This window comes from Boleophthalmus pectinirostris, unplaced genomic scaffold (genome assembly GCF_026225935.1).
Source record: "Boleophthalmus pectinirostris isolate CB_2022bp ecotype Guang Dong unplaced genomic scaffold, ASM2622593v1 HiC_scaffold_12, whole genome shotgun sequence".
In the NCBI taxonomy this organism is placed as follows: Eukaryota; Metazoa; Chordata; class Actinopteri; order Gobiiformes; family Gobiidae; genus Boleophthalmus; species Boleophthalmus pectinirostris.
In genome coordinates this window covers 34,704,384-34,718,498 of record NW_026571018.1, presented here as the reverse complement: position 1 = coordinate 34,718,498, position 14,115 = coordinate 34,704,384, and the positions used below count along the sequence as shown (strand labels likewise).

The 14,115-nt window shown below is 39.2% G+C and overlaps 1 protein-coding gene across 1 annotated transcript in view; it reads right to left on the bottom strand.

Moving 5' to 3' along the window:
* Positions 1-314: 314 nt before the first annotated feature.
* The window catches only part of stk32a (serine/threonine kinase 32A), a 209,080-nt gene continuing 195,279 nt past the window's right edge, over positions 315-14,115 (bottom strand). The window contains exons 9-10 of the mRNA XM_055149060.1: positions 1,751-1,815; positions 315-432 (exon numbers count right to left, since the gene is read on the bottom strand). Of these exons, the coding sequence (XP_055005035.1) occupies positions 315-432; positions 1,751-1,815 (183 nt within the window). The remainder of the gene's footprint in view (positions 433-1,750; positions 1,816-14,115) is intronic.

Genomic DNA, 14,115 nt, shown 5'->3' with positions numbered 1-14,115 from the left:
TTCATTTTTTGCAATGTGTAAATCCAGGTTGTGAGTCCGTCCAACACGTTTTCTTAAAGTCTTTCTCCATTGAGCCTGGTTTAGTCCTTCGTTTTCGGGTCAGAAGCACCAGCAAAATACAAGAAAGTCTTCGAAGTGTGTTTCGTTCTCGCCATCCGTAATTTTGACGCACAGTGCTGTCCAGTGACGGTGTTCGGGAGCGTGACAGGACGGGACGGGTTTGTGCTGTTGTGGTGGGAGTCTATGGGCGGGTACGTGGGCAGGTCTGGGGGGGGGGGGGTCTGCGGGCAGGTGGGGCGACGGGGGAAAAGGGCCTATCCTGATACGTAAGAAGCAGGTTCCACGTTGTTGTTTTGTCCGTCCTCTATGGCCTTGTTCTTCTCAGTGACGGACAGCTCGGACGATTCGGAGTCCAGCGTGGTCTTCTTGGATCTGAGGAGGAGGTACATTTGTTATTATTACCGTTTGTATCATGAGCATGTGTTTGTATTTTTTTTATTTGACATGGGTAGTATGATTTTAATGTCTATACCAAAGTGTACACAACAGAGAGGTGCTTCTAATTGAGTACTTTATGTTGACTCCCATAAAAGATCACAAAATAGCCCCTAAAAATATTTCAGAATGTGTCAAATCAAACTATTGTGCTCTACAGCTGCAGTCTTAGTATATACTGTACTAAAGCAGGGGTGAGCTACTTTTACAAAACAAACATGCCAGAGAGCTATTAATTTTAACACTCAGTAGAAATTGAGTAAATGTAAGAGCTACGGCGAGCCTTAGATCGGGTACAGTTCGATGTCTATAAAACATAAACCATTATTCGTTTATTAGTTTACAAATTTAGGTATCAAAATTATACAACTGCAATGGTAATAGGCATTTAATCAATCAAATTTGACTTATTGGGGACAATACGTGTAATTCGGAACTCTCTTGGCGAGCTACTTGGAAGTGGGTGGAGAGATACAGAGCGGTGAGCCCTGTACTCAAGTATAGCAGTACAATTACTATTACACTTTATGATGGGTCAAACCAATGTTTGTACTGCAAATTTCCAAATATTTTTTCTATATATTTAATCTGTACATAACTCTCTGCAAATAATAAACTGCTATATTTTTTTCACTTGTAAAAAAAAGAACAAAACAAAACATATTGAAACATATGTGACATGACTAATCTAATCTAACTGAATCTGAAACACTAAACAGATGCAGCTCTAGGTTCATGTCTAATGAAACACCACATGGTGTACTCAATAATCAAAAATAATTTAGAGCTAATATAGCTACACTGACCTTTTCCTCGTGGTGTATTTTAAAATGTTCAGCAAAAAAACATAAACACACAGACCTGCTGCTTGTTACGGTGACATTTCACCGTCTTTCTGTGTTGCTGCTGCTGAACTTTGAATTTCCTTTGGGATCAATAAAGTGTCTATCTCTCTGAAGACGTGGAGCCTTTCATTTCTGAAGTTTGAACAGGGATGTTTCTATTATGAAGCCATTTTAGATGAGCCTTGAGGTTTACAATGAACAAAATGTAAAATAATGATCTGTTGTATGTATGTTATAGTTATAAATGTTATAGTTCATCACTAAATACCCAGATAAAAAACATATTGTTTCTTTTTTAAGACAGAAAAAGCTCAAAGCAGCAGAAAAGAGGAGAAGTGTAAAGCAGTAGTCCTTCAGCCCGGTCCTTCACAATCACTTATTGAATGTTCCCCGCTCAGAGCAGCTCTTACTTTTCTCGGTTGAAGATGATGAAGTCTCTCTGGACGTTATCCAGACGCTGCTGCAGCTGTCCGTTCTGTGGAGAACACACAAAACAAAACAAGAATTACTTTTATATTATTAACTGTCAAAAATATAGGTCACTTTATACAACCATATATACACTATTATACAACTCTAACACCGAACTTCTTTTCAGTTTTGATTGCATGAAATTCTTAAAATAGTTGTAACCAGGGCTAAATCCTATCCGGTAAGATCTAAGATCCACCCCGGGTTTTCCTCCATGCTACATGATGTGTCACCGCCCACTGCTCCGCCCACTCCACCCAATTATCCAATCACAATCTGGCACACTGAGTATAAGAAGGTCCCTGACTTCACACTCCTCAGATGTGTGGGGGAGAAGCCCGAGGACAGAGACATGCTCCTCTTTAAAGAGCAGACCTTTTGTTGGGACACTTTCCTGTGTGCCGGACATTTGAACTGAACTGGTAAATTTGGATCGTGGGTTTTGATTAGTGATGGGCAAATGAAGCTTCATGAAGCATTGAAGCCTTTCATCCAATTGGTTCACTCCAGCGCAAAGCTTCTTGAAGCTTCATTTGCTCTAGCAGGACGTCTACTGGACACAAAAATATCAGTTGACATGAATTTGAAGTGTGTGACATTTTGCAGAAAGCCTGTGAATAAAACTGTCAGCAAAATAAAGAAGTATGCAAAACATGTATATTATAGTGATGGCAGTGAACTGTGTATCTATGTACTGGCAGTATGGAAAATGATTATTTGGAAATGATGAAAATGGAAATCGCAGCAAAATCTGAACCACTTCCTGAAGCAGTCACGTGGTACAGCCGGGCAGCGAGGCTTCGGACGTCATCATTTTCAGCTCCTCCCCTAAATGAAGCGAGCCTCGATACGCGCATCGCGGACACGCCCCCTCCCAACTCGACACACGCTTCGAAGCCTCGATACGGAGCGTCACATCACTAGTTTTGATCGCATGTTAGCCCTTTGTCTTGGTTAGCATTAATGCTAATGCTAACATGCTTATGCTAACATGCGTGTCAGCCATTTTATTTTGTCATCCTGATCTCAATGATATAATTAATAATAATAATAATTAATAATTAATAGCCATGCTAACTAGCCTTGGCATGCTAAATGCTAACATGTGCTACTTGAATTGTTAAGATACTGTTTTTAGATTAGATTTTGATTAGCAACATTACAACAGGTAAAACTAATGCTATGTTTAATAACAATGTTATAAGAGATTTTTAATGTGTACACAGGCAAGGTGCTGGTCAAAGTACTGGGTCAAACTGACGGGGAGCTAGAAGACATCTTAAGAGCAAGTCTCCGGGCTGGTAGGAGGCGAACAGCCTGTCCCTTTCACTCTTCCACCTATTCGAGCTACACAAACTATTGAAACTGTCGGACAAATTGCGCTTAATGGACAATGCACCTTTCACAATAAGTGATTATGGACTATCAGGGTTGCTTGATTTTTGTTTTTCCCACACTGGGAGAACAGACCAGGTTTTGATTGAGATTCAGCTTCAAAGGACATTTAATTGATTCTGGTTTTGAATTATCTTTTATTGCTTTTGGTTTGCTGCAGCACTTGTACATATTGGGTTCTTTCACTTTTATTTCTGTACATTACACATTATTCATTTTCAGTTAAATCATTCTGCATCTTCATTTACTGCTCTCCAGTAGTCCTAACGGCCATCTTCTGGTCATCAATTCAGCCATTTACAAATCAGTTTTTACTGACATTTATTATATAATAACAACAACCCCTTGTTACATAGTGTTTAAGTATTGCACATGACTTGGTGTCAGTCATATTAGAAGAACATACAGACATGCCATTAACTTTTCATTAAAAGTACTACAAATACAACATGCACCTTTGTAATGTGAATTAACGTTTCTCTTTTTTACATATACTTTTTATACCTCACATATTATGACAACTCTCCTTGTGCTCCCTGCGTTAAGTCACTCCCCCTTCAGAGCGCTGTCACAACAAAATCAGCATTTCCACCTCTGAATTAAACTATTCCACATTGCATCAGGTTTGTTCAAGTTGCTGTGCAGTTTTTTTATCATGTTTTTGTATATTTGGGGAGAATTGTCGTGTAGGAGCATGGGTGATGTAGGCTTGTGGGCGGAGCAATGTACAAAATCTTGCGGCTAACCATAAGGAGGGTTTGAATAGGGCCCAGGAGAGACTCAGACGTGCATGGATGACATCTAAAACACCTTCAGACATGTTTTTAATGAGGGAACAATATTAGAGTATGAATCATTTTAGAACACTCATGGCATATTCGTTCATTCATTTTTCGAAAAATCAAACCAAAAATATAAAATAGTTAAATAACTAGAACATAGTTTTCGTTTTCTAAACTATTTCCTTTGTCTCCAAAACCAACATGAAACTGATAATGATTTGTTTTCAGTTTTCGATTTTGGGTCTAAATGAATAATGGAAAAAAAAAGGATAACGGCAGATTCCCATTTCCATAATTTAAACTGCAATGCTGGACTTTTGCGCCACATGCGGACTGATCCCAGGTCTAAACCGGTCGCAGTCCTGGTCGCAGTCCTGGTCGCAGTCCTGGTCGCAGTCCTGGTCGCAGTCCTGGACTAGGAGTGTCGGGACAGGCCTGGAGGTGCGCCCACGTAGACTGTTGGGTGATCAGGACTGAGACCGAGACAGACACCGGTTCAGATCTGGCTTAGACCTGGTTCAGTTCTTGTTTAGTCTTGCTTTAGTCTTGCTTTAGTCCTGGGATCAGCCCATATGTGGCGCAGAAGTCCGGCATTGCAGTTTAAGTCACGGAAACAGGAAACTGCCATTACCCGTTTTTCCCATTATTCATCTAAACAAAAAACGGAAAAAAACGAATTGTTCTGTTTTTTTCATTTTGGTTTTGGAGACAAATAATGAAGAAAAATATAATATATATATATATATATATATATATATATATATATATATATATATATATATATATATATATATATATATATATATATATATATATATATAATAATAATATATATATGAATATATATTTTTTTTCCATTTTCTTATTTTTGGTTTTATTTTGAAAAAACGAATGAACAAATGACACACGGATTCATATGGTAGAAAGCTCAAAAAATAGGCTTTATTTTCCCTAGTACAGGTGTGCAATGTTATTTTGAATGTTTACTTTTTTAGTCTGCATCCCAAAAAATGCCCTCACATGTCTCCCCACCTGAGAAAACCCCTCCTTTGGTTTTCAAGGCCAAGTACAAAACGACAGGTGCTCCCCCGTCTCCCGCAGGACCATTATACAAATATATCACCGACATGACATTGTAATGCGTCACTGCGAAAACACCTCCCGCCTCCCGGTCCTGTTCGGGAGGGGGGACGGGGCGTGAGACATGCTGCTAGGGTATAAGTTAATGTCAAAAGTGCCCCCGTTCTAGCAGAAGGCTGGGGCTGCAGGGGCGTTTGGCAGGGGTAAGTGCACGCGGCGGTCCCATAGCTGTCAATCAAGCGGCAGGACGGGACCAGAGGCAGGTGCAGGAGCAGCGGGGGGCGGGTCCTGGTTCAACACGGGCCAACAGCTCAAGCAGGGCCCAGGGAAGGAAGGGAAAGTGTGAGGCCAATTTGGAATCTACACGAGACAAGTGCAGATCATACGGTTTTGAATAGGAATTTAAAGAAACTATATTATGCAAAATGGATTCTTGAGATTTAAGCCATGTTAGAATGTTACCTCCTCTAAAACAGACCTGGACTTGTGTTTTGCTTCATACATGGTTATTATGTCTACATCTCCCAAGTTCAAAATGCTTGAGCTTGAAATCATCCAAATGATTCTTGATAAACAAAACACAACTCCAGGTCTGTTTTTGATGAGGAAATGCATTCTAACATGGCTTAAAGTTCACAGGAGTCAGTTCAGTGCAATGTGAGTTATTGAAGCATAGGCTTGGTGGTGCTGGGCTCACAGTGCAGTCAGACGATACACGTCCATGTTCAGCCTTGGGGCATGTTTGTAAGTTTAACTTTGCTTCATGTTGTTGTTGTTTCAATTTAAATAGAATACAGATGGTACATTTAAAATGTTAGCTACTTCTAGCTCTTGTTATTAACTCCATCCTATTTTAAAGTACGTCATGAGTTCAGACTTACACTTTGCTGAAATAAATATATATAATGTTTGACCTCATTAAATATACTTTTGGAAATTTTATACAACAAAGTATTTATACATTCATATTTATGTACCAGTTGTACTTACATCTACATCGCATATACAGTTTGTTCATTCACATTTTTGTGTTCTGTTTTACAGTTTTACAAAGAGACAGGTGTGTAAAGACAAGTCTTCTCTATACACTCGTGTAGAGCATGAACATGTCTCACTGTGGTAGTGACAGCGCAGTGAGGACAGAATAAAAAGCACTAATGTCTCAGTTACTAAATTCAGTTACTGTGTCAGGTCCACCCTCCTGGAACCAGCTCAGCAGCACCAACATTGAAGCTATTACATCCCCACGGAGACAAGATGGTGGCTACATAATGCAGCTTTAACTGGGAACATGACCTTAACAAAAGTTGTTCAAATTGTACTTTTCTAAACTCTTCACTATAACTCAATCTTTGAGTGTTTTGGTCTCTTATGAGTCATGAAGCCCCTGCTCATGGGGATGTTCTCTTCCACAACATTTCATGTGTGAAAATGTGTGGATTGTGGGGCTGTCACAATACTGAAATTTCAAATCAATTTTGATACTAAGGGAAAGTATCTTTCTTTAGACAATAGTACTTTCTTTATATAGGCATGTGGTCTTATAATCCCTCAGTGGTGCAGGTAGGTTCCGTAGTGGTCCATGGGTATGTACTAGTCCATTTGCTCGTATACTTGTTCTGATATTGCTCAAGATCATTCTAAGGCAGAAATGGTTCATTTCCATCCTGTGAATTTTAACTTTTTAGTGTTGATACCTGCTCAAATGAGTCTCTAGTTCTTAATATCTATTAGTTTTTGATTTTCTTTTGACAACACTAGTGGATTGTATGTTAGGTTTGATTCGAGATAATGCAGCTGTGCTATGTGTATGTGTATGTGTATATGTGTGTATGTGTATGTGTATGTGTATGTGTGTGTATGTGTATGTGTGTGTATGTGTGTATGTATGTGTATGTGTGTATGTGTGTATGTGTATGTGTATGTGTATGTGTATGTGTATGTGTATGTGTGTATGTGTATGTGTATGTGTATGTGTGTGTATGTGTATGTGTATGTGTATGTGTATGTGTATGTGAGCGTACTGCACCATGGATTCAACTCTACCCATTTCACTGCCTTCACACCGCTCCAACCAACTGAATGAACCTGTTTTTTTTTTTTTCAACTTGATATTTAACAAATTCACTCTTCAGTGCAACCTTCTCTGGGTCTTTTCTACACACACAACTTGTAACTCATAGTGTCGCCTGTTTTCTATACATACATATTTACTACGTGAAATTGAAATACCAAGGTAAAGGTGTCCAAAAGTAATTTAAAAAGTCTTATAACATACTTTGCAGCTGAGGGTGTGTGATGCTAACTGTAGGCTCTGCTCTGTCTGAAGCTCTAATAGACTTTATTCTCAGCTTTGTTTTAACAGTCTGAACATGCACTGACTTAAGACGATTATTGTGTTGTTAAACTCTCTAATAACAATAGTCACAAGCTAGCATTAGACAAGTTTTTCAGTTTGTCACTCATCTTTTTGTTAAAATAAACAGGACCATGAATTGAGGCTCCTAAAAATGTGTTTAATTTTTTTCTTGAGTTTTCAGATTTTAGATTTCATTTTCTTTTTTTTTTTTTACTGGTGAACATTCCACCATACACTGCAAAATTTAAGATAGAAACACTTACGTAAATCTATCAGAAAATGACTTAAAAGTAGTGACCATGCAGCAAGACCATTTTACTTGACAAATTATCTTCAAATAAACTACCTTCTTGACTAGAATGAAGCATCTCAGAACTAGTAAGTAGATAATAAATCTGAAAACAAGATGAATAACCTGATATATGTTTTAAAAGAAATTTGCAGTGTACATGTAGATCAGCCCCAGCATGTGAAGTATCAATGAAACCATGACGTACATATGAGATGTTGTGAAGGCCTCCTCCCTGTAGATCAGACCGAGCTCTTGTTAATCTTTTCTAATCAAACGTTATGAAGAGTGACACTGTTATTTACTACAGTGTCCTCCAGGTAAAAGACACGAACAAACGTTTACAGTCACAGCACATTTTCAGCTCTGGACTCTGCCAAGTTTGTGTCAGCGCACTAAGCAGCGGTGTGCACACTCCACAGCACATTTAAGGTCATACTCCTGTACAAAATAATAAAAGGATATGATTTCTACACAGTGGGTATTAAGAATCATGAGACGAAATAAATGAATAAGGCTCAAAACTGCTGCTCGTAATACTGACAAATACAACTACTACTACAGCTACAGCTAACTACTACTACAGCTACAGCTACAACTACTACTACAGCTACAGCTACAACTACTACTACAGCTACAGCTACAACTACTACTACTACAACTACAGCTACAACTACTAGTACAGCAACTGATACTACAGCAACAGCTACTATTACTACAACTACTACTACTGCTACTCCTACAGCAAAAACTACTGCTACAGGAAAAAAAAACCTACTATTGCTATAGGAAAAATTACTACTTCTGCTACTTCAACTAGTACTAAAACTAGTACTACAACTAGTACTACAGCTAGTACTACAGCTAGTACTACAGCTACAACTAGTACTACAACTAGTACTACAGCTACAACTAGTACTACAACTAGTAGTACAGCTACAGCTAGTACTACTAGTACTACTACAACTAGTACTACACTACAGCTACAACTAGTACTACAACTAGTACTGCAGCTACAACTAGTACTACAACTAGTACTGCAGCTACTAAACTACAGTACTAACTAGTACTACAACTAGTACTACAGCTACAACTAGTACTACAGCTACAACTAGTACTACTACTAGCTACAACTAGTACTACTAGCTACAGTACTACTAGCTACTACACTACTACACTACTAGCTACTACTACAGTACTACAACTACTACAACTAGTACTACAGCTACAACTAGTACTACAGCTACAGTACTACACAACAGTACTACAACTAGTACTACTACAGCTACTAGCTACTAGTACTACTAGCTACTACAGCTACAACTAGTACTACAACTAGTACTACTAGTACTACAGCTACTAGTACTACTAGTACTACTACAGTACTACTACTAGTACTACAGCTACAACTAGTACTACACTAGTACTACAGCTACAACTAGTACTACAGCTACTAGCTACTAGTACTACTAGTACTACTAGTACTACTAGTACTACAACTAGTACTACAGCTAAACTAGTACTACTAGTACTAGCTACTAGTACTACAACTAGTACTACTAGTACTACAGCTACTAGTACTACAGCTACAACTAGTACTACTAGTACTACAACTAGTACTACTAGTAACTAGTACTACTACAGCTACAACTAGTACTACAACTAGTACTACAACTAGTACTACAGCTACAACTACTACAACTAGTACTAGCTACAACTAGTACTAGTACTACAGCTAGTACTACAGCTACAACTAGTACTACAGCTACACTACTAGCTACACTAGTACTACAACTAGTACTACAGCTAGTACTACAGCTACAACTAGTACTACAACTAGTAGTACAGCTACAGCTAGTACTACAACTACTACAGCTACAACTAGTACTACAGCTACAACTAGTACTACAACTAGTACTACAGCTAGTACTACTACACTACTAGTACTACTAGTACTACAGCTACAACTAGTACTACAGCTAGTACTACAGCTACAACTAGTACTACAACTAGTACTACAGCTACAACTAGTACTACAACTAGTACTACAGCTACAACTAGTACTACAGCTACAGCTAGTACTACAACTAGTACTACAGCTAGTACTACAACTAGTACTACAGCTAAACTAGTACTACAACTAGTACTACAGCTACAACTAGTACTACAACTAGTACTAGCTACAACTAGTACTACAACTAGTAGTACTACACTAGTACTACAGTACAACTAGTACTACAGCTACAACTAGTACTACAACTAGTACTGCAGCTACAACTAGTACTACAACTAGTAGTACAGCTACAGCTAGTACTACAACTACTACTACAGCTACAACTAGTACTACAACTAGTACTACAGCTACAACTAGTACTACAGCTACAACTAGTACTACAACTAGTACTACAGCTACAACTAGTACTACAACTAGTACTACAGCTACAACTAGTACTACAACTAGTAGTACAGCTACAGCTAGTACTACAACTACTACTACAGCTACAACTAGTACTACAGCTACAACTAGTACTACAGCTAGTACTGCAGCTACAACTAGTACTACAACTAGTACTGCGATAACTACAACAAATGTAATTCCTCAAATTTACAGTTTATAGTTGTAAAATGTGAAATAACAATACTACAACTTACAAAAAAAATAATTTCTTACAAAGCCTGAAATGGAATTGTGATTCTTGAAATGCGCTGGTATCTCAGCTCCCCTATAATCCTTCACTTTGCCTCTCAGAATCATTAATAAAACAAAATACTGCAATCTTCTATATGTTTTACACTGCTGCTTTTCCATCTCTATCCTCCTTCAATATCACAGTTTAAATCGTGCACAAGCTGTTTACGTTCTCATTCACACAAAGCTGATCTAGTCTACCATCTCAAATTGGACACATTATCTTCTATAGAGCCTCCACAGTCCAAGATAACAAGCCAATAGTCTGGTGTGTGGCTGCTGTGTGTCTGCTCATATCTCCTTTGTTCATTATTTGCTGCTTTCAAGAAACTCCGTTCAGAAACTAATTGCTCCAGCTGCAGATGCAAACTCTCCTTTAATAGAGAGGCACACTGGAGTGGGCTGCTGGACGGGAGCCCATCTGGGACATTTCTCTCTGTCCTTCAAGGGGCTTATGTCTATGCCAGACCATAGATTGTATAAAGAAGAGGTCTAAGTGAGTGTGACGTCGCCCATATCGTTTGGCTCCAGTCAAATGAAGCTCATCGAGGCTGCAGTTATGGGGTGAATTTGGAGTTTTATATTTAGAATTCTGATAGTGAGTATCATAGCGACCAATGAGCCAATCAGGCGCAAGACTGTTGAAGGTAATGCCCTTTCCCACCCGTACTGCTGGTTTAGCAGGGAGCAGGCGCTTAGCAACGCTGTCAATCAAACCTATTGTTAATGCTAGAGGGAGCGACCTCAGGGAAAGCCGGCGACTGATTTCTCTATTGATGTTCATATCTAGCCTGATTCATCAGCTGGTTTCACTTCATAGAAACCGTCTGACCTCGCAGCATTAGGATTTGTTCGCTCAACGGTAGGCAGGTACTTTTTTATTCAAGCAATTGCTGCTATTTGATCGTGACAAATGTAATGCACCAAATCCCGTAGGAAGAAGGTCAATAACGTCTTTCCACTTCATAAAATTCAGCACACATTCTTTATTCTGGCTTTAAATCCCCGATCTCGGGAATCGTTGCCAACACAGAATGTCTGTCTTCGTCTACATCCATCTCGACGCTTTGTTTACTGTTGTGCTGAACCACAAAAGGGACCCAGACAGACGCGATGAGTTTGACGTCATAGCTTCACAGCTCTTCACTGATTGGCTGGTGCGCGGTCTACAACTTCCATGGTTTTTGCCGACCGTCTAGTGTATTCTGATTCCTGCTCTAATCACTGGAGAGAAATGAAATTGGGGAGGCAGTAGATGGCGCCAGCCTGGCTAGTTCATATCTTGATTTATGGACAAAATTAAAATACCAGTATACAACAAAATCATGGCACAGATAATTTCACCTGTTTTCTACACGTGAATAGGCCTTTAGTTTACCAGCTACCAGTTGGACACACCCTCTCATTCAATATATATATTTTTTTCCAACAAAGCAAAGGGTGGCTACTTTGAGAATTTGAATATAATATATGTAAGAAATAGTAAAGTTATTTCTTTGCTTCATAATTCCATACTTCATATATTTGATGCCTACCATAAAATGTAGAAAGTTACAGAAAGGCATAAAATACACTGATTACTAATACGGAGACAGACTCTCTGGATGGGAGCCCATCAGGGACATTTCTCACTGCCCTCGATGGAGCTGATGATTTAAGCAGGACACTGAAGACTTTGTATTTGGGGGCACAATGAGAGTAACATATGGGTTTAAACTGGAATGGGAACTGCATGACGGCAAAAAGCATGGATCTATTATAAGATCTGGATAGGGAGTTACTAGTTTAGACCTGTTGTGACTTTTTTACTAGTGGCCAGTTCATTGGTAGTGTAGTGAAAAAAATCCTCTGCAGGCCAGAAAGCAGGGAGCGCAATGAAAACACACTTTCACAAAGGTCGTGTTATGGGGATGGTTGTGATTTTTTATTAGATTTTTTTCCCCTATTTTCAGATACTGTACTAAAGATGTGTGAAGAATCCCTCAGTCGTCCAGGTAGAATCCATGGCGAGGAGAAAATTCAGTTTGTCGACTGGACAAAAGTTAGTCTATCTCCTATTTACAACTCCATCTTCAAACCTTATTCAAAACGAACAAGAGAACAACAGGTTTAGCCAAGTCAGGTCCAGAGGTGTGGAAGCTCCATTATTCTTCTGCTAATTAGACCCCACACCCTGTACAGGTCAATAGGCCTAACTAACAAACAGTAAACAAGTAGGCGTGTTAGTTTCAGAGGAGTTTCAGTGTAGTTAGCTCCTCCCTGCAGACAGACATAAGGAAGTGTCCACCAGCGTCTGACCAGAACTGAAGAAGCAGATTGGATGAGCTGTGAAATTTCTTTAACCAAACTAACTTTGGTCCAGTCGACAAACTGAATTTTCTCCTCGCCATACTGTACTAAACTTTTTTTTCAGTACATTTACAGCAGGGGTCTCCAACTTGTACATTGAGTCCTACCAGTAGCTCTTCACCCTCTTATTATAAGTAGCTCGCCAAAGGATTTCTGAATCACATGCACTGTACTGAATTACAAACTTGATTAATTGCCGTTGTAAAAGTGTTATTTTGAACTTTGTACACTAACAAATGGATAATGTTTTTATGTTTTATAGGCGTCTGATTGTACAACATCTCAGGCTTGCCCTCTTATATCCACTCAGTTTCTTGCAAACGCTAAAATTAGTAGCTCTTAGTAGCTCTTGTTTCGTTTTGTAAAAGTAGCCTACTGGATGCAAAAGGTAGAAGACAAGATCCCTGGTTCTGAGTCTGGTGGATGAACTGAGCTTGTGGTAACATTACTGCAGTTGTACCGTTGGCAGAAGCTAGACGCAACGACGAGGGTTCACTATATGCGAATAGGCGAGTTTCATTGTTGACAAAAGCGCGCGTTGCATGCTGGGAATTATTTTGGTCGGCGGCAAGAAACACTAATTCAACATGATGGACGGAGCGAGAAAGCACGTAAAGGGTATTGATCCCGGTTATTTATCCACTCTAACGGCAGAGGACCCAAGACCATTTGACCAGAAATTGGTCATAAGCATCGATGGACGACAAATCACCCTTTTCAACCCCTACAAAGCCTGGACCAAACCAAATTTCTGGTCGGAATTGCCAACTACCTGGCCAAATATTCACTTCGGCGATATCCACAATTACTTGGAGGCTTTCATTTTTTCTGCTGTGAATGGCCCAGGAGTTTCCACCAAGAGTCTCGATGCGTTGTTGAACTTGTTGGAGTCTTGTAGGATCTTCTACGTTTGCTCTGTGAATGTTTGAAAGTCATTTAATTCACCGTTAGCGGTTCTTTTCACTCAGAATACGAAAAAGACATTTTCCTTCTTCCAGTGCTTCTATTTGTGCATCCGATAATGCAGCAGGAATTTACCATTATCGGGGATAAATACGCGAGGTTACGCACTGTGTTTGACGCTATCGTGTTTCTTGCCTCCGACCAAAATATTTCCCAGCATGCAACGCGGGCTTTTAATAACAATGACGTCAGCTGAAACTCGCCTATACGACTCCACGACTGCCACTTGATGTAAATGAAATTGAAGATTTTAGTCACTGATTAGATGAATACATTTATAATCACTAGAAGTTCAAGAGGTCTGTGTTAATCATTGCCGTACCACTGGAGTAAATGAGCAGAGTAACAAGAACTAAGGACAGAAGGAGCGAATGTAACACAGATCTACAGTTGTATAA